The sequence below is a fragment of the Mustela nigripes genome, chromosome 13 (assembly GCF_022355385.1).
Source record: "Mustela nigripes isolate SB6536 chromosome 13, MUSNIG.SB6536, whole genome shotgun sequence".
Taxonomy (NCBI): Eukaryota; Metazoa; Chordata; class Mammalia; order Carnivora; family Mustelidae; genus Mustela; species Mustela nigripes.
In genome coordinates, this window is record NC_081569.1 from 68,158,127 (window position 1) to 68,182,821 (window position 24,695).

At 47.1% G+C, this 24,695-nt stretch overlaps 1 protein-coding gene across 1 annotated transcript; it reads right to left on the reverse strand.

Moving 5' to 3' along the window:
- Positions 1 to 28: 28 nt before the first annotated feature.
- HDC (histidine decarboxylase) lies at positions 29 to 23,583 on the reverse strand. The gene is made up of 12 exons (XM_059372804.1): positions 23,553 to 23,583; positions 20,854 to 21,026; positions 17,138 to 17,251; positions 16,057 to 16,179; positions 13,596 to 13,730; positions 13,207 to 13,350; positions 12,666 to 12,732; positions 11,675 to 11,837; positions 11,493 to 11,583; positions 7,337 to 7,435; positions 1,583 to 1,684; positions 29 to 1,439 (listed from the first exon to the last, which is right to left on the reverse strand). The coding sequence occupies exons 1-12, from the start codon at positions 23,581 to 23,583 to the stop codon at positions 690 to 692; spliced, it is 1,992 nt and encodes a 663-aa protein (XP_059228787.1). The 3' UTR covers positions 29 to 689.
- Between the last annotated feature and the right edge of the window lie 1,112 nt (positions 23,584 to 24,695).

Sequence of the window (24,695 nt, forward strand, 5' to 3'; positions counted from 1 at the left end):
TTTTAAAGAGGGAGCCTTGAAATGTACTGAAGGACTGAGGGGGCACCTGCTGGACCGTGAGCTTCTGATCAGTTATGGCACGATGGAAATAGCATGGGCTTTATTGAAGACAAGGAGACCTGGCTTTGCCCATTTACAAGCTTTTGTGACCTGGGGCCTCAGTCTCCTCATTTATAAACTGTGAGTCACAGTGCCTGACTCAGACTGCCTACCTTTTTCATACCAAGTGCTCCTCCAAAGTCATTCTTTCAGAGTTAAATCCACATCTTCAACATCCTGAAAAGTAGACTCCGTAAGCACATACATTAAGGCTCCAGGATGAGCTCTGATGAATTAGCCAATTTCTCAGTAGTCAATTAAGTCACACAGGATATTTTTTCAGGGACAAGTACAATTTATTTCTACAATGTATCTCATATCACAAGCTGAGCCACAGAAGGTGCCTGTCAGTACCCTTCCTGGGGTCCTTTCATTCTGACCAGATGGCTGGGACCTTCTGTACCATGCTGGCTTAAGATACCATTTGTATCTTATCATGGGTCACGAACCTCTGTGAGAATCTGATAAAATGATGGGTTCTCTCTTAAGAAAAATGCACATACACATAAGCGCACAAATTCAGCATATAATTTTGAAGGGCTCAGCAATTGCCTGAAACACATTCTTGGATTCTGACTGAAACCCCTGGTCTAAACCATTGCCTGCAGAGGGCAACAGGGTAACTGGAGCCCACACTGAGAGCTACATTCAGGAAAGCTTGGGACACTGTAAAACTTGATGAGTTTTTTGAAGGCACTTTTCTTCAGCATCATCATCTCTTCTGGGAACCTAGAGAAGATTCTGGCCCTAGAGGAGCCACCATTCTTCATAGAGCCCTCCATGGGCAGCGGCTTCTGAACACTCACAGGCATGCTGTTGCAACTGAAGGAACGCACTGCCTTCTTCTTATTTTGTACGGACAAGTAATTGAACAGGAAGGAGGACAGCTTGTGCTTGGTGACATCTGGAGCCTCTTCGGAAAAGCAGTCATCATCAAGTGGGTCCAGGAGGGTTTCAAGATGGCAGCTGTCTTCCCTTTTCATAGGACTGGCTCCTACACGCTGAGGCTGCTTGATGATCTTCCTGGCCTGCGCTAGGTCAGAGCCCGCCCCATTGGAAGACTGAAGGGACGTTCCATTGGCCAAGGCTCTGGGGCCTGTGGTTTGGGGGATGAGGTTCCCAAGCTGAGGGCTAGGTTGGGAAGTACAGTGCTGACTCAGGACAAAAGTAGCAGCGTCTTGAATGAGATTCCAGTCTCTCAGGATGTCCTCTCTGGTGGTGAACTGGGATGTCACAGTGAAACGAATGATCAGTTTGTCCTGGACAGTGGCCGGGATGAGGAAGAGACGGCCAGCTTTAGCTATTTCCTTTAATACACTTTCTGTGAGACAATTAGGACCCTGTTTAAAGAATAAAGAGAAATGACATCTATGTCATGTCCCCCTTAGCACCCCCAGAAGCCCAGTATTTATAGATCCAAGAGGCTGAACAACCATCAACTAACATAATTATAAGCCATGGGATACGGCATTACTGGCATTACCTTTAGACGAAAAACCACCAGGCCAAGGTGCCTCTTGGCAGGAATTTCAAAGGAAGGGTCATTCCTGACCAGAGACTCAAAATATTTTGCCATTTCAGTGCCCTAAAATTGTAAATATAGAGAGAACTGAGATTAATAATCAGGAAAGGGACAATTCCACATAAAGTTTCACACTGCTAAATGGGTTTAAACGTGACACCTTTGAGCCACAGAGTTCTGAATGGTTTCTGCCTGATTTTCTCCATTTGATGTAGCTCATATTCCAAGCTGGGAAACCTCCTGTGAGCAATGTCCTATGGCTTGTCATCCTCAGATCCACCTCAGGAACTCATTTCTGAGGGCCCTCTTTCAGCTCAGCTCCAGAGCCAGAAGGCATGTGTTTTGCCATCAGTGAAATCTGGCCTCAGATCCTGGGCTTCACAGGTTTTTGACTGGTCAAGGTGGCAAGCGAGGGCCAAAGTCCAGCCCATTGTCTGCATTCCCAGCCAGGTCCTTTGTATAGGCTGGATCTGCCCAGAGGAAGAGATTCTTGTTTTCACAGTATGTAGAGGCACCATGTGGGTTCTCAACAGCCCTGTCCTTATCCTAAGCCTACGTCTCTCCCTTGCCTCTCAAACCTTTTCATACCTTCCCCATACCTCACACACTGTTTCATGACCCCTTCTTTTTTTTTTTTTTTTTCCCATTCCACCAGGAATATATTTTTTATACATCCTCCCCACATACACCATAGAAAACTCTCAGGGCACCTTGGTGGCTCAGTCCATTGAGCACCTGCCTTCAGCTCAGGTCATGATCTCAGGGTCCTGGGATCGAGCCCCACATCAGTTTCTCTGCTTAGCAGGGAAGACTGCTTCTCCCTCTCCCTCAGTGGTCTCTCTCTCTCTCTTAAATTAATAAAGAAAATATTTTAGGGGCACCTGGGTGGCTCAGTGGGTTAAAGTCTCTGCCTTCAGCTCATGATCCCAGAGTCTTGGGATCGAGTCCCACATCGGGCTCTCTGCTCAGCAGGAAGCTGGCTTCCTCCTCTCTCTCTGCCTACCTCTCTGCCTTCTTGTGCTCTCTGTCAAAAAAATAAACAAAATCTTAAAAAAAGAAAAAAAACTTTTAAAAAGAGAAAAAGAAAGAGGGAGTGAAGAAGGAAAGAAGGAAGGAGGGAAGCTCTCTGCACCAGTTTAACAAGCACAGAATTTCTCTTTGGGATGAGGGGGAAGTTCTGGAAATAGTAATGATGGTTGCACATGTTGGGAGCATACCTAATGTCACTGAATTGTACACTTAAAAATGATTAAAATGGGAGTTCCTGAGTGGCTCAGTGGGTTAAAGCCTCTGCCTTCAGCTCAGGTCATGATGCCAGGGCCCTGGGATCAAGCCCTACATTGGGCTCTCTACTCAGCATGGAACCTGCTTCCTCCTCTCTCTGCCTGCCTCTCTGCCTACTTGTGATCTCTGTCTGTCAAATAAATAAATAAAATCTTTTTAAAAACAGTTAAAATTGTCATTTTTACCTTAGGGATATTTTCCCACAATAAAAAAAAATGTTTAACTTTGTACCATATTAATCCTTCATTGAAGTTTATGTCATTTTTTAATTTCCTTTTTCTTAAACCTAAGATTATTAACTAAACAAGGACACTTATCTTTTCTTTCATTTCTAAAAAGTTTCTATAAGCATCCAGAAGGATCTCAATAAAATATTTGCTAATTGCTCTCACCTGGTTCTCATTGAATCACCTGGTTCTCAGACTTGATACTCAATTTCAAGAGAACTCAAAAGATTTTAGCTAATCACACCACTTTTGTCCCAGTTTCTCAATTTCAGACATTACACAGTCAGTTATACAACGCATACACTTGGCATACAGACAGTCCATCATTGACTGCACTAGGTCAAGTTTAGTTTTTTCTTTTTTTTTTTTTTAAGATTTTATTTATTTATTTGACAGACAGAAATCACAAGCAGGCAGAGAGACAGGCAGAGAGAAGGGGGAGGAAGCAGGCTCCCCGCTGAGCAGAGAGCTCGATCCCAGGACCCTGAGACCATGACCCGAACCAAAGGTAGAGGCCTAACCCACTGAGCCATGCAGGCGCCCCCAAGTTTAGTTTTAATAGAAAAGTTGATAAAGCTGATATCAAGGGGCACCTGGGTGGCTCAGTCGGTTAAGCGTCTGCCTTCAGCTCAGGTCACGATCCCAGGGTTCTGGGATCAAGCCCCATGTTGGGCTCCCTGCTCTGCAAGGAGCCTGCTTCTCCCTCTCTTGCTCCCCCTTCTTTGCTTTCTCTCTCTCTCTCTGTCAAATAAATAACATGTTAAAAATAAATAAATAAATAAATAAGGGGCACCTGGGTGGCTCAGTGGGTTAAAGCCTCTGCCTTCAGCTCAGGTCATGATCTCAGGATCCTGGGATCGAGCCCCGCATCGGGCTCTCTGCTCAGCAGTGAGCCTGCTTCCCCCCACACCCCTGCCTGCCTGCCTTTCTGTCTACTTGTGATCTCTGCCTGTCAAATAAATAAATATCTTTTAAAATTAATTAATTAATAAAATAAAGCTGATACCAAGCAGGATGTGGTCAGGTGGGCCCAGCTGTTACACCGGAAGAAAAAGCAGGAAGGATGTTGGAGGACCTCTCTTTCCTTGAGTACACCGGGGTCTTTTTTTTCTTTCTTTTTAGGTTTTGATCTATTCTCTTTAAGCATCTAATCTCAAAGACTTATCTTACCCTACATGGTCGCATACTTTCTTCTTTCTTTTCTTCCCCATGTTCATGCCACACTCTTGTTCTTCTGTCTTAACTTCTGCATTTTCTAAAAGGGGCTCAGGGAAAGGGACTTCCCCGAGGTACAAGGGGCAGAAGCCAGGTCTCCTGGTCACCAAGTATGGGCACTTTCCACCATGTTCTGCTTGCTCTCCCACCTCCCAGCCTACAACGTAAGCTGGTTGTGACAAGGTAGACACAGGGGCCAGGGGAGAGGGGAAAAACTCAGCACCCCTGCCACCAGAAACCACCTTCACAGATGAAGAGGGCATGGCTACTACCCGTGCCCTGAACCAATCTAGGTCAAGGGCAGGCAGACTAGAGCTACAAGGCCAAATACAGCGCTTTCCTGGAATATAGCCATGCCTATTTATTTTTGTATTGTCTACCATGGCTTTTGTGCTACAGTGTAAGAATTGAATAGTTACAACAGAAACAGTATGGCCTGCAAAGCCAAAAACAGTTACTGTCTGTCTTTTACAGAAAAAGTTGGCCAATCCCAACTGTAGGTGGTAGAAAATGATGAATGATGATGATGATGATAATGAGAACAGTCATCTGTTACCATTAGAAGAAGGGGAAAAATGGAGGAGTGGGGAGGGGAAGAAAGAGGAAGAAGCAGAGGAAGGAGGAGGAGGAGGAAAGGAAAGAAAGAATCTTCATTGAGTACTTAAATGTGTATTAGGTCCCATACTAAGTAAGGTTTTTATATGTATCATCATGTAATCATCACCATTAAACTTTGATAGGTATTATCATTTTCCCATCTTATAAATCAGGAAGCCAAACACAGAAAGTTTAAGTAATTTGCCCAAGGTCACCAAATAGTAAAGGGTAGAACAGAAAAATCAACCCCAGTTTCCATTCTCCAAAGCATTACTGTACTACAGCTCTCTGTGAGATACACATCTCGGTTTTATATAACCTCCAAGAGCTCACGTAGTAGAAGATAACCCAAAATTGTGCAGAGAAAAGGACTTCCACTCTTGAGCGGTATAATTACCATCTCTGAACCCCACTTATAATATGGGGCTGGTCAGGGTGCCCATTCCAAGCATTGTTGTAAGAATCTGATGAAACAGTAGGAGGTGTTTTAAAAATTTAAGACACTATGCAAGTAATAATTATGATCTCAGTCAAGTTGAAAAAATAAAATTAATTCACAACAACTCTGTTTTGGTCTACCCCTTACTGCTGTGGGACATTGGTAACCTGTGAGCTCCATTTTAAAAGAGTGCTTAAGTAGGTGATTTTAGGAATGCCAAGGAAGCACAAGCCTTTAACAACATTTGGAGAACAGAAAGCAATCCAGAAGGGCAAAGCACAGGGGAAAGTACAGAGGCCGACTGAGCACACAGCTGTAACGGGTCAGTGAGAAGCCTGAGCTGAAATAGAGGCTCCTACCCAGGTCCCTGACAGCCAAGCCCAGAAGTGTGGGTCTAATGTCGGGAGTCGGGGAACTGATGGGAATTCAGAGATTTGACTTGCAAGAGGAGCATTAGGGGAGTTGGCCAGACCTACACCCTGGATATCCAGTCCTAAGTTGTAAGCGAAAGAGCTTTCCTGGTAACTTGTAACCTCCACTGTCTCATTTCCCAGCCACTACCTCCAGTCTCGAGTCTGAGGATCTAGAGAGAGGACGAAGTGCCTGATGTCCCGCACTACATGCCACGTGACAGCCACTCAATGATAAACACCCAGTGGCCAAACACCTGGATGTTTATTACGAATGTCAAATCACCAACCATAAACCAGCCATGCTTACTGCTTTGACCATTTCATTTGGTTTTGTGCTTATCTCATGAGGAAGAAATTCCCTAAAGGGAAGGTGGAAGGGAAAAGACAAACAGAGTAATAACGACAATGTCTTTGAACTTTCCCATGGCTTTTATCAGTGGCTTTGCCTTACTCATAGGCACTCAGAGAAACGAGTGAAAAATGCTACTAGGGGCCCCTGAATGGCTCAGTTGGTAAAGCAGCTGCCTTTGGCTCAGGTCATGATCCTGGAGTCCCAGGAATGAGTCCTGCATTGGGCTCCCTGCTCAGCCAGAGAGTCTGCTTCTCCCTCTGACCCTCCCCACCTCATGCTCTCTCTCTCTCCCTTTCTCTCTCATTCTCCCTTTCTCTTAAATAAATAAAATCTTTTTTTAAAAAAATGCTACTAGGGGCGCCTGGGTGGCTCAGTGGGTTAAAGTCTCTGCCTTCGGCTCAGGTCATGATCCCAGGGTCCTGGGATCGAGCCCCACATCGGGCTCTTCGCACAGCGGGGAGCCTGCTTCCTCCTCTCTCTCTGCCTGCTAATGATCTCTGTCTATCAGATAAATAAATAAAAATATTTTTTTAAAAAAATGCTCCTAGCCAAAATTCTTAGTCAAGTCCCACTTCTATCATGAAGAATACAACAGAGAGACGGTGCCTGTCTCACTCACTTCTGGGTTTTATTTCTAGCACAATGATTCTGTTGTTGTTGTTGTTGTTGTTGATTTGGGTTAAAATAAATGATACCAAATAGACCTTCTGTAAATAGGCACCGATATGATGCAGAGAGGTTTGTTCCAGACTTGGTAGGTCTACATGTCCAAGCCAGAAGAGCCGTGTCTCAGACATAACCATAAGGGACACAAATTTTCAGGCTTTTGTGATAATCAGAGTAATTTATAGAAAGATATGTTCCTACCCCGAACACACAAGGTGCCCTTTGTTTTCTTTTCTTTCTCTCTCTGCAAAACAGGCTCTCAGGCCATCACTCCCCCGGTGCATGGTGACTAACAGAAGGAGTAATGAGACCCTCCCGCAGGGGAGCAGACAGCAGATAGCCCCCCACCCCCCGTGTCGTGTTCTTGCTCAGGATCCCTCTAGCTAACAAAGAAATGGCTACCCTGAATAATCAAGTCCCAGGAGCCCAAGAACAGGCCCAGACACCTGAGCCATACACCGCAGGTCCCCTGGGCAGAAGCCAGCTTTCCTCCCCACAAGGACACACAGCAAGACTACATACATGTCTGACGTGCGCTTGAAGATTCTTCACACCAAAGGACCGAATCACGAACCAGAGTTTGATAGAGCGAAACCGGCGGCTCAGGGGGATCTGCCAGTGCTAGAACAAAGGCACAAGGGCTGATTAATACAGGCAAGAGCCCTGCTCCCTTACACACTCCTTACCCTGCCTGTCCTGCCCTCCAGGGATAGACGGTGTCACCATGACTCTGGAAGTTGTTGCTAAGAAGAAGCCAAGATTAGTTACCCAAAGGGTGTCCTGTCATGGGACCAAATCCTGGGGAAGGTGGCCAATATCTACCCTTGTCCAAGAGCATGGCAAGTGGAAACCAAGTCCATGACCCTGAACCAAGGAGAAGCCATTTTGCTTCAAAATGCTGCTTTCAACATTTCAACTCAGGCCAAAATTCAAGATGGGGCAATGTATTTTTCTTCTTGAAAAGAACCTAAGTTTCTCAAATTGCAGGGAATGAAGTTCTATTTCTATCACCCCTACCCCCCAAAATGTAAAGAACAGTGCTTAAGGGCTGGGACACTATAGCCCCACAGACATGGGTTTCTTCTCGGGCTCTGCCTGGGTGATGCCCACCCCACCCCCCAGTGGGGTGGTGATGCCACCCCACTGGCTCTTCGTGAGACCGAGAATGAGCAGCACCTCCGATGGAAGTGGCTTGAAGGGAATCAATTGAGAAGAGCTTCGCCAGAAGTCATCAGCAAGCGGTAGCTATTTAGGTGATAAAAATGCAAGCTACAGATAGATCACAGCAGTCTTTCTATCTAGAGCCCCGATGATCATTATTTAATCTCACTGTCTGGTCACAACTTCTTCCTGAGACATTCCTGTGACATTCCTGTGCCCTCAGGAGCCATGACTCCAGCTTTCAGGTTTCAAATGAGCCTCCACATCCGGGCTCCTGTGAAACTAATATTGACCCTTTGTTCCTGGTAACCAAATCAACAGAGCTTAAAGTTCAAGGCATGGACACCCTAGATTGAAACATTTTCAAAACAATTTTAAACTGGTTTCACACATCTCAAACAAACCAAAGGGTTTGGAAAACACTGACGGTTGCCCTGATGAGTAATGTGTTTTCTAGTGACCTCTTCTTCAAATGCCAGAAAGCTTTGCCAAAATTTCTGTTGACTGAAAATAAATATTTGTCCCACTGATATTTATGTACTCATCCACAGGATTACCAAAACCTTGAAAATGTGCTCACCTTCACCCTTAACACTCACTTCCTGACCTGGGCAGGGGCACTCTCCCTTTGGGGACACTGCTCCATTGTGGATGGACAATGTTTCTCCTATGTCAAGTACTAAGCCTCTGTTTTCCAGCTTGGGGACTTGTGCTTACCAGCAGAGGGCATCAAAACCTGAGCACAGGACAAAATCCCTGGGACAGGGAAAGCAGTCAAAAACTCCATCCCTTATTAGAGGAACACTCTAGAATAACAAAACGTGGCTTCCCAAATGGTTACGGCTAACTGGCTACTTTATCTCACCAGCAAATTAAAATGAGAGGCAAAGACTATTTTATTTTTTATTTCTTCACACTCTATTCATATCCCCGGTTGTTCCTCTTGTCACTATTCCAAAATCAGTCCGTGCTGACCCAGCTAGATGATAGTCTCAGTTAGAGCAGGAAATTTGGACATAGAAAAGGTGATGTGGCGCTTCTTTAACTCAAGACATCCCCAAGCCTCCTCTGTGTCCTTCTGAGGTTTTGCAGCCACAGGCAAGACAATGCCCCCATCCACTAGTGGGAGCTTGATGTTAGAAAATGTAGCCCTGATTTTAGGTGGTGTCGGGCTCAGGGATGAAGTTCCTAAGCCTTCTCTCCCAGGATGCTGCTTATTTCTGGCTCATCTCAAACATGGCTGCTCTTCTGTTTAAAGTTACAGCCACCTGGGGAGAAAGAGCCTGGGTCAGAGCAGCAGTGAAGACTTTCAGGATCACAACAGATGAAGGCTTCCATTTTCTAGAAGTTTCTTTGAGACTTGGAAATGGAATCCAGAGATTTAGAGGTGAGGGAAGGAAATGCATAAATTCACACCTTCTGGAGAGGGACTATAAATAATAATGTTCCCCAGACCACTGTTAAGAAAGGTAGAATTCAATATTTTTTTTATAAAATGTTATCGAGAAGAGAAAGAACATCATAAAATCTCCAAACTGATGGGAACGAGCCACAGAAAGACCTTGGGACACTGGTGGGAACAAATAAGCAAACAAAAGGTAACAGGAGATCCAAAATGGGGGAAGGTAAGATAATGCTCTTAAGTGATGATGATCCAAATACACTTATAGGAGAATGAGTATCATTTCCCATTTCACCCTCAAGAAAGAAACTTAGAATTATCCCTGAAGAGATCTGCCCCTTAGAATGCTGTGGAAATGTTTTTTAATTAAAAAATTGCTGAAAACCTACCAGACAGGGCAATGAAGATGAAAGAACCATTATTTGTCTACTTTTATCAGCGTCTTGGGGGTCTGTAAGCTTACAGACCCACTCCAATCAAAAAAGGAAAATATGGCAATGTACATCATAGATGACATTGACAATTTCCTAGTGGGGGGGTGGCGTGGCAGGGAGGAATCTTGAGTGTGTTATTAGCTGACACCTGATTCCAAAGGGCATTTAAAAAGTGACAGCATCAATTGCAAAGTGTATGGTAGCAAGCATTTTCCTCACTAAAAAATTCTCCTCCTTGAAAAAAGAAGCTTGTATTTGCTGATCAAAATGGACTTGAGAGATCTGCCATGAAAAGCCCAAGCTTTTCCTCTGGGGGCCCCTTCCCCTCATGAACCTCACCTCTAAAGGTAACCAGAGTCAACCACTTGTGAATAAAGGAAATCTTGATCCCTTTTGAAAAATAAAGAAGAAGAAGAAGAAGCAGACTCAGAAATGTAAAGGAAGTCTGAGCTGGTCTGAGGGAGAATAAGCAATGCAATCAAGAGACGACAGAGCTATTATTTTAGGACTAAAAGGCCAAGACAGTTCAATTGTCCAAGGAGACAAGACAGAATCTTCTCTTTACAGACTGAATCACGGACCTCAGGCACGGTTCTCTCTGCCTCACTGCTTTAATTCATTTAACCTCATGACAAGCCTTAGAACCCAATATTAGTATCATCATCCTCATTTTACAGATGAGGGACCAAGACAGAGAGGCTAAGTCCTTTGACCAAGGTCACAGAGGTTAGTAAATTGAGGAACAACAGGCCAGCTGGCTTAAGGACCTCAAAGCGTAACCATTCTCCAGTGAAATCTCTGCAGCTTCAAAGAAGAATTTTTAGCAATACTACCCCTACCATTAATTGAGTAACTGCCACATTCCTAGGACTGTGTTAAGTGATTTAAGTGTATGTTCCCATTTCACCCTCACAGCCTCCCTGTGCCCATCTTACAGATGAGGAAGCCACAGCTCAGAGAGGGCAGCTGAGTTTCCCAAAGGCCCACAGCTGGGGTAGCATTTCAAACCAAGCTCACCTACTCTGCTCTGCTGCCTCCCCTTGGCCACAGATATAACTTGTTCACATCTCTGTCTCCTCTACAACTAAAGGAAAGGTTCCTCTTCAAACTGAGGGGTAAATCTCAAGAATCCATTTCCCCAGGAGCTAGTACAGGCTGAGAATGTGGGCAGATTCAAGAGACGGATGTGCAGCTAGCTGAGAAGGCCACGACTGGTTGGAGAAGCTCAGGAAGGGTGCCTGTGCCCCACCACCTCCCGTGGAGCCTCCCACCATGACGCAATGCCCTGGGGACAAAACATGAAGGAGATTCAAGCAAGGAGCCTCCTTCCCTACCCACAGAGATTCTCTGCCCTACCCTGCTGCTGGGCAGTAAGCAGAGCAGATTATTCAAGCTGGAGACAGAAGGGAATGGACCCACTCGTGGTAGAAGAGGCATCTTTGGGGAGTAAGGAATGCCACGCATATTCAGGAAATGGCCATACTGCCTCAGAGGTTGGTCTCATTTTCTAGGCTTTTTAACAGTCTTCTGGGTTTCATTCTATATGCTTAGAAACTGAAGGCAAACAGCAACATATTATGGGATGGGCTCACAATATGCCAGTTTCGGACAGAAGCCAACATGAAGGAGACCTTCTGGGGTCAGGTGCAGTCCATCCCAGAGGCCGCTTCTGGCCACTCACCATGAAGTCAGTGGCCATGCCTGAGTTGGCATGCCTGAGGTAGATGGGGTTCACGCTGAAGGTCTGCTGCAGCTTGTACTTGTCCTTGACCCTGTGGGTTACCAAGCAGGCATTAGTGGCTGAGGCCTCTCCAGAGGGAGCAAAGCTTTCCCAAGGGTTGGAAGCTTGGCTGCCACACTCACCAGAAGCCAGTGCAGTCAAAATGCACCATCATCCACTTGGAAGGATTAAAGGTGAAGGAATCGGCATACTCGATGCCCTTCAGAAACCCCCGGAACTCAGGGCACAGGAAGGCAGTGCCTGCGTAGGCAGCATCGATGTGGAGCCACAGTCCCTCACTGGCACCTGAGGAGGCAAAGGTCGCCTGGCTGGGAGGCAGGACTGGGGGTGGGGGCTTGCCACCAGCCAGCTCAAAGTCATCTTGCTCCTGGTATAGTGGCTGGCGGGCTTCAAGAGAAGAGAAGAAAGGCTGGCCCGCTCCAGCTGGAGAAGCTGGCAAGGCATGGGGAGATGAGGGTGGGGGCAAGGGTGGGGGCCTCCTAAGGGAAAATCCATGGAGCCACAACTGGCCTGTTGCTCTCACTGGCCAGAGGGTCAGCACTCCCTGGGCATCAACCTAGAAGTTCCTGGCACAGAAAGCAACTCCCTACTGGCCCGGAGGGCAGGGTTAAGGCATCTGACACAAACGTTCCAGCGGGGATATCTCTTTCTCTTAGAGGGTTTCTTGCTTGGGGATTTTATGCAATCCCAAATGGGATTTCTTCTCCACCTCTATCTTCCCCCATGGTTTCCCCCACCCTACCATTTTCCTTTCCTTAGCCTAGAATAGCAAATGTTCCATGGTGTCCCCTTCACCCTGTGTTTCGCATATGGCCTACTCTAGGTTTGGACGTACACGTGAGAGGGCAAGAGAACCTGAGACTCTCCCACTGTTGCTTCCTTGAGAGGATGCAAGGCAAGGGCTGGGGGGATTTCTAACCCCCTGGTCCACTGCTGGGAAAAGCAGGGCTCTGGCTGCCTTGTGACAGGTGGCTTCTGGGACTCTTCTTCAGCTCTCTGCACTGACCCAAGAGGGGGAAGATAATGCCACGGAGCTAGTTTCAGGTTCTTGCTCTAAGGGAACATTCTAAAGTTCATGACTTATCTTCCTAGCCAGACAGGGCAGACACTTACAGATGGGGCCCAGCTCTGACAGGCAGTCAAATGCACAGACCCCAGTGGTCCCCAGTGTTGCACACACCTGAAGAAAAATCAAGGAAGTTAATGGTTAATGTGGGAAGGTGGGCTCATGTGACACAGTTGGCCTGGAAAAAAAAAGACTGAACCATAGTATTATCGATCCTACCCATCCCACTGGAACAGCATGTATTTCACATTACACTTTACCATGACCTACAGTAAGAAATACAATTTATAGAACAATCTAGTACAAATGTGCATTTGAAGGAAAGTTCCACCAAACCAGACTACTCTGGTTATAGGAATGCGCTCTGATAGTTTCTGTTCTTATTTGTTTCTTGTACAGATTATGACCCACAAAATTTATTTCTTAACACACCAACAAGTAGCAACTCATAACTTATAAAATGTTGTCCTTATTTTTTTTTTTTTTGCTTTTTTTTTTTTTCAGCATGTTACTTGCCTAAATTCTGCCCAAATTCCTTCCTCGCCCCCAGGTCCTATCATTCTAAGCTAAGAACTCGTTCTAACTTACAAAAACAGGCACCAAGCCCCGCTCCTTGTCTTCCTTAATGGCTTTCTGAAGAGCTTCCCCTCGGAGTGAGAAGTTGTCATCCACAGGCAGAAACTTCATCTTCACCAGGGAAATCAAACCAGCTTTCTCCACTGAGGAGTGAGCCTAGAAGGACCATGGAAACCTGTTAGCCAAGTCCCCCCGGGGTTGCGCACCCCCCCCCCCCAGGAACTGCTGAAGCCAGACTAGGAGAATCAAAATAACATTTGCTGTGTGTCCTAGAGAGGACTTCTGAGGCCTGTGCCGCCCTGAGCTCCAGCCTACTGGTGTCTAGAAAAAAATTACTCAAGAACTATGACTCCAGAAGCCAAGCGCCAACTTCAGGATTTGGCCTGTATCGGGCAACTCACCTGGTCAGAGGCATAGGCAATGAGCCGGGCGTTCAGGGAGGACTCGTCTGTCCCGGGTTCAGATGCTTTCATTTCCAGGATTTTGTCCTTCCTCGCTGCCAGCAAGGCAATCAAGGTAGACTCACTCACTGTGCTCTGTAGTGGAAGAAGGATTATCGGGGGCAGCCTCTTCCTCTGGTGCCCGGGCATATTGCCCTGGCTCCTGCCTGAAGGGCTGTTGTTTCTCCCGACTCACAGACCTGTCCCACATTCTCCATTCACTGCACCCTGTGCCTCTCCTCCAACTGACCAGGGAAGTGATGAAAGCAAATTTGCACCTAATACCAACACCTTTATTTAGAGAGGCCACAGAAACCAAAAAGAGAATGTTCAGCCTCTGCTAGATAGAAATTTGCCTATAGATATGTTTGCTCCCCATGTAAACTTGCTAAAAAATAAAGAGCCTTTAATTTATTCATTTTAGGCATGGAACTAGAGCTTGTTTCTAAAGGGACATTCCTGAGAGAGGGGGTCCTGGTTTAATCTGAGAGGCTGGTCACTCTGGCCTTGGCTCTGTTGCCGATGGGTCCTGTGATCTCGGGCTAACACTGCCCCTCTGGGAGACTCTTTTCCGCTTGCCTCCCAGAGTGGGAGTACTGATTATCCAAATGAAGGCTGGATAGGATTTTGTTCTGGCCATGTCTGTGGGCAGCCTGTGGGCCCCTCAGCAACCTCATAGAATTCTTACAGGTTTCTCAACATTCATTCACTTGGTCTTTGGTGTCTTTTCTTCTTGAACTCTTCCCACAGCTATAGCTCCCTGCTAAAAAGACCTAGCAGAGGGTGTTAACAGCAGAAGAGTAGTAAGAATAACAATGCTACCTTCCATCTACTTAGCTATCCAGGGTCTACAAAACGTTCTGTCATCCCACTGGCTCCTCAATAAACCACTCTAGGGTGCTTGTGATTCCCACCTACAGACAAGGACAGCAACGCTCAGAGATGTTACAGGACTGAACCAAGTTCACAGGGCTGATGATACAGGAGGAAGCGTCCCTTGGATGTAGATGAGTGTGTGTTTAAATCCTTTCTTTCACTTACCAGCCGGCCAACTGAGGCAGGCTTTCAACCTCCCTGAGCTCCAGGGCTCTTATCTCAAAGATTGGTGATGATACTGTTTACCTACAGAGTCCTTGAGATAATTAAATGAAAAGCAAAGTCACGTACAGCAGACATTTAGCATGTCCCCCAGATACACTGTCTGCAGTTGTAACTATCTCCACACAACCCAGAAGGTCCACAGCATGCAGCAATTTTCCTTTAGTCTTGTTGCAAGACTGCAGAGAAAGAGCAAGTCACTGAGCTAGCAATGAGTCCAGCAAACTGTCCAGGTCTCATCCCAGAGCAGCATGGCTATTTTTATTTTAAAGAAGGTCTCACTTAGGGACATCTGGGTGGCTCAGTCAGTTAAGTGTCTGCCTTCAGCTCAGGTCATGATCCCAGAGTCCCAGAGCCTGCTTCTCCCTTTCTAACTTCCCCTGCTTGTGTGCGCTCTCTCTCTCTCTCTCTGTCAAATAAATAAATAAAATCTTTAAAAGAAGAAGGAGGAGGAGGAGGAGGGGGAAGAGGAGTAAGGGGAGGAGGGGGAGAAGAAAAGGAGGAAGAGGAGGAAGAAAAAGGGCTCATTGAACGTTCATATCCACTCTCTGAGGAAAATATTGTTGCTATATTATTTATTATTATCTCTATCTTATAGTTTATAAAACCAGGAAAATTGTGTATTAGAGTAGAAGTCAAGAATTGTTGGGCCCTCAAAGGTCTCACAACCAAGCCCTCATAAATGTAGAGGGCTTCTAGATGCAGAAGTACCCAGCAGTATGCACAGTCTATGCGAGACACCCAGCAAGCTAGACCATATGGCTGGCTCTTAACAAGACAAGAAATCTTTGAGGAACTCTCATTTGACAGATACCCAAATGATAGGGCTGTAGGATAAGGTAAATCAATTTATGGGGCTCATTTTTCTCACTGCCCAGGGTCTCCTGGACCCAGGAGGGAGGGCAGGAAGTCTCTACTTGCCTTCTCTTTCCCTTTCCCCAAAAGGTGTTAAATGAGACAAGGAAGGGGAGGGGTCGGGTGAGAAACGAAGACACCTGAATCCAGCAATACTGGAAATGTGATCATGGGTGGACTTGTGAATCTTTTTTGAAGAAAAAAGGGAAAAAGGAAGAGTGGAAGTGGCAGCCTCCGTGAGAGTGGTGACCGCGGAGGTGGCGGTGGCTCTGATAGCGGACTGGGCAATTGTGGCGGCCATCAGGATAATGACGACAGTTAAGGGCAAGGGGATGATGGCAGTGATAGTGGTGGAGGGGATGACGTGGGGGGACCTCTGTGGAAAATAGGAGAAGGCCCTCTGCGGGGTTCAGCTTATCATTCACCCGTCTGCCCCCCAAGCTGGGAGGAGCTCTGCCAAGGTAGGCACCTGTAAGACGCCTCCTCCCTGGCTGCCGGGGTGGTGGTGCAGAAAGTGCTCTGGGAGTCCCAGCATTTTCGCCAGCCAGTCCATGACGTTCATCTCCAGCTCCGTGCATGCAGGGCTGGAGGCCTGCGAGACAGAAAGCAGCTTCATCCAGGAAGTCCCTGGACACCAAGATTGCACCCCTCCCCCTGCCCCATCAGCCCCAGAAACACATGTCTCTGCCCTGGCCCTCCCTGGTCCCCATGCTATCAGTGGGAACCTGACCTATCTTCCCCCTGGACAAGGGCTCAGTGTCAGGCCCTATGCCCCATTCTCACCCCATCCTCTGCCAAACTGTAGGGGCGAAAGACATAGGGCTTTGGATCGCTGCCCCTCCTCAACCAGCAGGAGTCTTTCCTAACTCCCACTGTTCTATGGAGAAACAGCCCTAGAAATGATGGCTTGCATTTGGCTTCCCTAGTCCCTAAAATACCCAGCTGAGCATCCTGAAAGCCAAGGGCAAGCTTTAGGACTAAGAAAGAAACCACTCCTTCCTGGAAAAGATAGCAGCTCCCCTCAGCCTCTGCTCCCAGCTGTTCCTTCCCCTGACACACCCTATAACAGGTCAGGCTTAAAATATAAATCTGTTCTTGGAGGCTTCTGGCGCAATTTAAAGCCGCTCAGCCCTTAGGGAATTATTAAGGGGAGCCTGAGGATAGATCCCTAAACCCTCACAGACAAGAGCACAGAGGAAGTTGTACCCACAGGCGCCAAAGTGCCTACTGAGGATCACAAACTGTGGCAATAACCAGATCTCAGTCCAAATGTCATCTCTGTCTCTGTGCACTGTGTGATCCTGGGGAGGTGAAGTTATCCAAGCCTCAATTTCTTTATCTACAAAAAAAATGGACCACTACTCATGATGCCCTAGGGTTAGAGGATAAGATGAGATAGTTTCTACAAAGTTCAAAGAATGTAGCCATTGTTCATATTTAACTTAGAACCCCCATTCAGAGATCAGGACAAGTTATGCCTGCCCCAGCATGTCACTTTCTGCTACATGTCCAGCGGCCACCAGTTAACAGCTACGGCCATGGTTACTCACCCAGGTGAATCCCAAGCAGTTGATGGCATCGGCCAGCATGTCCCCCAGCAGCGATGGCCAAGAGGTGAGGGCTGGGTAGTAGGCGTGCATGTGGGGACTTTGCCAGTGTACCACCTGGAGGGACAGCATGTCCATGTGTGGCACCAGGAGGCATGTCTGGGAGGCTTCCCTCTACCAGAGACCCTCCCTGGTCACTCTAGAGATGGACTGACACTTGTAAGACAGTCAAGTAAATGACACAACTCCATAAAAATACAACATATTCATGGTGTTCTTGCCACCCACCCCCATTTCTCATCTTCTATGCTATTTCATCAGTGGAGCCTATGTACGTATGCCAAGACCAGAAGGGAATATGCAAAATGAAAATCAGTATAGTAATTAGGGCTGTGGATTTTTGAAGAGTGCTCACATTAGTTTCCACTGCTTATCCCCCATGCCATTCCTGCCCAGCAATAAAAGGAAGAGGAGACTATGAGCTCCAGAAGAAGAAGTTGCTTGTCCTAACCAGTTTCTTGCAAAAAGTGTCCTTTGTTTTGTGGATCTCCAAGCTCTCTGGGCACACAGCTCCTGCGGGGAGTCAGTGTGAACGAATTCAAAGCTGTCTTCCACTTCCCAGTGAAGTTGGGGAAAGGAGAGAAAAGGGCAGGGAACTGCCGGCTCACAGGCCTGGGACCCCTACCTCCAAGTTAAGCCCCAGGCCCACAGTCAGACTGAAGAGCCAGGTGAAAGCAGAAGCTAGATGGACAGAGAGGGCCCTACCATAATGGGCTCATTGGCCTCATTAATTATCTAATCTGGCTTCATCTCCCTGTTGATGAAGATGCCCTGCTCACTTCTGAATTCATGCTTTTGAGCAATGCTGTGTCTCCTGACAAGTAGGCATGTCCCATACTGATAGGACCTTCCAAAACCTGCTAATTCCTAGAAAGCTACAAAATACTCATTTCCTCCACAAACCCTTTCCCAGTTCCCCAGCTCCTCTGAAACTTTCTCTGAACCCATGGAACCCTGTCATTCTAGATGTCTAATCCTACTGAGAACTCATTAGTCAACATCTTTGTGTATCAATATTTAGTGTGCAGAAATTCTTGTAATCCCTCATTGGCAAGGACAGTGTCCTAGAAAGTGTGTGTGGTAGAAGGAGCATAATATTCAAGTCCAAGGACACAGGTTCCAGTCCTACCTTTGTCCCTAACCAGCTGTGAGACTTTGTAGGTTTATCGTGAAGCTAAGGAACTTAAGCTCCAAGGTCCCATGTTTGTATGGGTCTTTTTGAGAAAGATACTTAATTTTATTTTCTTACAAGGGATCTCAAAATGTATATATGATGCAGATCCCATTAAAAACAGGATACTCCTCTGCACCTTTCTTAATTTTAGTTTCCCATCATAAAATAAATCCAGGAAAATAAATGTTTCCTGGGGTTGTCATGTGGACTGGTCTGGGAGGAGATTTGCAAAATGTAAAGCACTAACGTAAATGGTGAGTTAATCACATGGTGATAGACTCATCATATAATCTGACTTGACTCTTAGATAATCAGACCTCTTCCTCCGATTTTCGCTAGGCGAAATGTGTGGAAGGTAAGGACGGTATCTTCCATTTTCTCATACTTCATCTTATTTAATTCTCACAGTATCCATGAGATAAGTTCCCCCATTACCCCCATTTCACAGATGAGAATCAGGGCCAGCTAGTGCGAAGCAGCATCCCCATGATCACAAACACCTCACAGGGACAGATGACAGTGCCAAGGCAGAAACCCAGGGCTGTCTGCCCCCAGGACCCAAGCAAGAAGACATCCTGCCTTCTCTCCCTGTGCTGCTCTCTCTCCCCCATGAATTGCAGAGGAGGTTTTTCTAACCAGAGTCAGAATTAAAGCAGAAGGGAAGTTTATCTCTTTGTGTCTAGGAGATGGCAGGGAGGGAAAAGTCAGTCCAGTCTTCAATGAGGTGCTGGTCAACATGAGAAAGCAAAGGGCCAACCGATTTCAGGCCGTCTCTCAGAGGCGTTGGAAGACTGGGCCCTCTTTATCGGTGTCCCTAGTGACAGTATTTTGGAAACCCCAAAGAAGGGCTTCCATCCCCTAACCCTATCGAGAGACAATTATCTGTTCTTACAAGATAAATATGATAAGATAAGCCAGAGGAACCCTTATCAAGAACAGACAGAACTCTCCTTCCAGAAATGAGCCTCTCTGGCCACACCCCCAGCAACTGCGGGAATTGCAATCAATGAATCAGCTCATTTCTGCCTCCTCTGACAGTTGCTCTCAGCCTCACTACCAAATTACAGTTGGTCCCTCAACAGATTATATTTTACAGAATGAAATCCATGAGATAATCTTATCGGGGTACTAGCCTCCTGGGTAAAGCTTTACGATATGGAAATTTTCAAAAGATGCTTGTGAAATAGACTGAGTGGTCAGAGAGAGGTGAGTAATGGGCTTTATTCAAACTTGCTAACCAATACGGCTGCACAAAGCTTGGATAACTTGTCATCCCTGATTCCGGGCATATTTCTGTCCCATCTGAAGCTTTGAGGGGATGATGGAAGCAAATCCCAAGTCAGTCCTGGGAGGTCTCTGAACACATGCGGTTCAGGACACCAATGCCCCAAGCAGACAGAGTGAAGGGAACAGCCTGTGTGTTGGGGTCCCACTGAAGGGCAGCGCCTGGGTGCACAGGGTCAGGCTAGAGCACTCAGTCGGCGCAGATGATCAGTGTAGGAGAAGGAGCCTATGGAATGAGACTGGCTCAAGGCTAAAATCTTGGATCCACCAGACTATAAATTCTGTAACTTTGAGAAAACAATTAACATCCTGGAGGCTCAGGTTCCTCATTTGTGAAACAGGGAGTGTAGGATCACTACAGGATAGAACAAGCCAGTCTGCAACGTGGCCTGTCCAGGGCCTGGCATGTGACACGGCGCTCAGTAAAAGGCAGCCCTTCTGAGGGAGGAGGGCTGGTGTTCTCACTTTTAGCATGAACACCTTGGCACAGCTCGTTGCCCCTGGTGGCCAGGGACAGCATCCCAGCCCACAGAGGCCACAGCGCAAGCAACAGCTGGTCTCTGTCTGCTCCCTGGTCCCCGCCAGTGCTGTTACCAGGCCGGACTCCTTGTCACGGGGAGTACAGATGATTCAGGGAAAGCTCCTTTCTACTCTTGAAAAGCAGCTCAAGCGTGAGACCTCCCCTTGGTGGGGAAGGACACCGTTCCCACCTCCAGGAGGAGAGAGCAGGGGGTGACAGGTCTCACTCGGCTCCCTGGGCCTCTCTAGGTGACAAGCAGGTACCCTCAGGGAGGGTGTAGTCTCGGCCTCCTTCCCGCCCTGCAGCCAGTCTCCGCATTCGCATTCGGTGGGACTTCAGGGACTGTCTCCAGCCTCCTCTCTCTGCCTTGCTCTCCACATTGGCCTTTCCCCTCAGGCCCAATTTTCACTCTTACCTCATCCCATTCGATTTCCATGCATCCGTCAGACGAGACCCTGAGGTGAAGGGCTAATGCCCTCCGGCCTCCCATCCAGCCCCACAGGGCAGCCCTGGCCTCAGAAACCTAAGTTCAAAGCCCTGGCCCTCCACATGCTCACACAACAGGCTGGCACACTGGTGCCCAAGTGGCAGTCTGACCCACGACAGGCCTCTCTTCAGGCCTACTGCCCGCCCTCCACTGCCCCAAAACCCAGAATTGCCCTTGTGGGGACTGTATCTCACCCCAGGCATGATGATTCGCTCGATGTCCCCAAAGATACTGTCCCAGCTGTCAGGCTCCTCGGGCGCACTCTCAGGCAGCTGGGCTCGCAGGTAACCAGGCCGGACGTCCGGAGTCACACGCCGCTCTCGCACGGTGCTCAGGTACTGACAGATGTAATCCACCATCTGTTTTCCTACAAGAGAGGAGGAGACAGCCGCCTCATGTCCCCCCACTGGGCCTAGCCAATCCCTGTCCCACCCCCTCGGGTCAGGAACAAGAGACCTGGTGAAGAAGGAGGTGGATTCGTGGACTGATGGGGAGAAGTCCTGATCCCTAGCACCAGCCGTGTCTTCAGAATTTAAAAATAAGTGAAGGTGGCGGTGCTCAGTCAGTAGAGCATGTGACTTTTGATCTCAAGGTTGTGGGTTCTCATCCAGCGTTTGTTGGGGGTAGAGATTACTTAAAATAAAAAATGGGTGGGGGGTTGCCAGTTAGGCTACAAGCTTTTGGTTTCAGCTCAGGTTATGATCTGAGGGTCATGGGACTGAGCCCTGCATCAGACTCCAATCAGTCGGCTTGGGATCTCTCCCTCTCCATGCAACCCACCTCCCCAACTCCCTCTCTCTCAAATAAATAAATAAATCTTTTTTTTTAAATGAATGAAAAAATAAGTGAGGGCATGAATGACTGAGGGGGTGGAGTGTGTGAGTGAACAAATGAACCAGAGATAAAATCATGAACTATAAAACTCAAGCACTAAAGTAAAATACTTATTTTTCCTCCCCTTTCCCTTATCCATATCAACTTTGACTCTCTCTCCTACCTTTCTTTTCTTCTCCATAACAGAACATCTCATTAATTCTCTACCTTACAGGTTTAGTAGAAGCTCTGTAGCTCTTTCTGTCCAAAAACTGTTACACACACACACACACACACACACACACACACACACACACTATACTCTTCGTTAGCACAGAAGCTAAGCTCCCCTGCCAGGTTCTGACACAAGCTGAAAAATCTACTTGTTCACTATTCCCGCTGGACCAATAGTTTCGCACTTTTCGACCCCATGGACTTCTTTGAAAATCTGATGAAAACTATGGGCTTGCGCACGCGCACACACACACACACACAGTGTATAATTTCAGAGGTTCATGAAATCCCTAAAGCACAACATAGACCCGGACCAGGAACCCTGCACTAGCCTGAAGTTCTGGGGAAATGCAATGTCTTTTTGTTTATTTGTGTCCAGTATTAAATTCCTGCTAGTTGGCATATATTGTATTATTCGTTTGGGGAGTATGCAAGACCAGGTCTTAATAACTCAGTTTCCCTCACTCTCTTTGCACCAATACCTCAATGCTTAGGACATTTCTTAGATGCTTAAAAAAAAAAAAAAAAAAAGAATGAACAAATACATAAGGAAGAAAAATAGCCAATCCAAATACTCTGAACCGCCTCTAAATTATTTACTTTTTTTCCCTCCCCTTTCATTTCTTCAGGACGGGGCTTCAGTCTTCAGACAGAGTGCCTATGTCTCTCCCTCCCTCCAAGTCCCTCTGTCTCTCTGTCTCTCTTTCTCTCTGTTTCTCTCCCTTTCTGCATCTGTGTGTTCATCTCTCTCTCTCCCTGTCTCTCTCAGTATCTGTAATTGCTTCTTAGGATTCTTTAGGCTTTTCTTTCCCTGCAAAAAAATAAAATAAGATAAAACAGAGAGAAGAAGGAACCTGATTTCTTGCCTCTACACCAGCTCACATAAGATTCTCATGAGCAGGACCAAACTCAGAAATAAACTGGGAAAGGAACAAAGGGAGATTTGAACACCCTTCCCTCTCCTCCAATCCTCCCACAGCCACTGCCTCTCACAACTGCAGTAGCACCCCAGCAGGGCTCTACAAAACCGGACCTGCCCATCACTGGTCCAGGAGCAACAGGAAATGTAATTGTGCTGGACACAGAGGCTGGATGTCCGCGGGAACCTGCTTGTGGCTCTTGGGAAACCCGGGGAATAAGCGAGTGCCGGCTTGAATGCAAAGGCTGCTAGCTACTTAGTGAGTGAGGTGCGGATGGAGGAGAGAGGAAAAGCTGGACCTAACATGCGACAATACCTTAAGACAAAGAAATTTCAGGCAACATAACTTATCCCTGGGGGGAAGGATATAAAAAGTCCCAGAAAGAAAAATTAGAAGCCACTACCTCCTGCCTGCTTAAGGAGCGATGCCGGGAAAACAGGCTAACCATTTGGATTCTCGCATTCCTCAAGGCTTGCGATATAATAGCTGCTCACTAAATATTTATGAAATGAAGGACTAAGTGAAAGAAGAGCACTGACAGATTCACACATAGAGACATGAATATACAGAAAAGATTTTTGCAGTGACTACAGAACACTTGGAGAAATTTTTTCTGCTTCAGAACGTGAATAATCCCCTTTCCCTAGTAAGTGGATCAGGAATCCAAATCCTCTCTTTGTGAGAAAGGGGACAGGACAGCTGAAACTTGGGAGAGTGGGAGAAGGACAGGGAGAGGGCGAATGAAAGAGAGGTTGAGAAAGTTTTCAATTCTGGGCTCCCGCAGTCCTTTCTCAGGAAAAATTTTGTGGAAACCAACTCTCAGAGGGCAATTCTACTGCTCCAGTCAAACGACAGCCCCCCACCCCCAAAGCTAAGGGCAGACCACCAGCCCTGTTCCTAGAGAATAACAGGGGTGCCCTCCTCACCTCTCTCTCTGTACTCCTCGGGCTCCATCATCTCTCTGGGGCTGCGGCAGCGGCTGCGTCGCCTTCTCACAGACGGACTCGGAGGAGGTGGAGGACGTACTCCTGGGCAGCCAGTGTGGGACCTTTATTTAAAAGGTTCCCCCTCCTTAGCCCCACCCTTCAAAGGCCCTTCCTCTAGGCTTCATGAACCCCACCCCTTTTTTCCCCAATTCTGATCAAGAGATCCAGGATAAAAGGCCCTTCTAAATTAAACAGTGCGCTTAGCAACCCAAACCTCCAGGCAGCCTTTCCACCCCTGACCTCAGACCACAGAACCCACCCCTCACCCCCGCCACCCCGCCTTGGACAGAGCTCAGGCTCCGTAGCCAAGAACAAAGCCAAGGGTATGCAGAATAAGTGGCCGGAATGATGGGTATTATGCCTGCTATTCCTTCTCTCTCGGCAGCAGGGAGGGAGGGAGGGACGGAGGGACAGGCACTTAGAGAGCCGCTGCCCTGCTGGCCACACGGTGCTCAGGGACACGCAGATGCTATCAGGTAACACAGTGAATTTTCTGAATTACCACATAACAACTTACTGTTGTAGAGAGATGAGAAAACACAGATAAGCAAAAAGAATAAAAATGGAAACATCATCCAGACTTCATTGTTTTTAGCATTTGAAAGGATGAGTGTGTGTGTGTGTGTGTGTGTGTGTGTGAGAGAGAGAGAGAGAGAGAGAGAGAGAGAGAGAATGGGGCATGCAGACACTACTGTGAAGAGGACAACATGACTCCTGGAGCCTCCTTCTGAGGAGAAAGGGGTCATCAAATGCATGCTCTGGTTTCTCTTCAGATGGCATAAATCTCTTGCCTTTTACAAAATATTTTCATGGAGACAGAAAAAGTAAAAAGTGATCAATTGCCGGGGACCTGGGGGATCAGTCGGTGAAGCTATGGACTCTTGGTTTGGGCTTAGGTCATGATCTCAGGGTTGAGAGATGGAGCCGCATGCCAGGCTCTGGGTTTACGGGGGAGTCGGCTGGAGAGAATCTCTCTCCCTCTCCCTCTGTCCCCCTCCTTGTGCTCCCTCTCTCTCTCTCTCTGAGATAAAGAAATCTTTTTTTTTTTTTAAGTGATTAAATGCTTTCAAATTGCCAAATAGA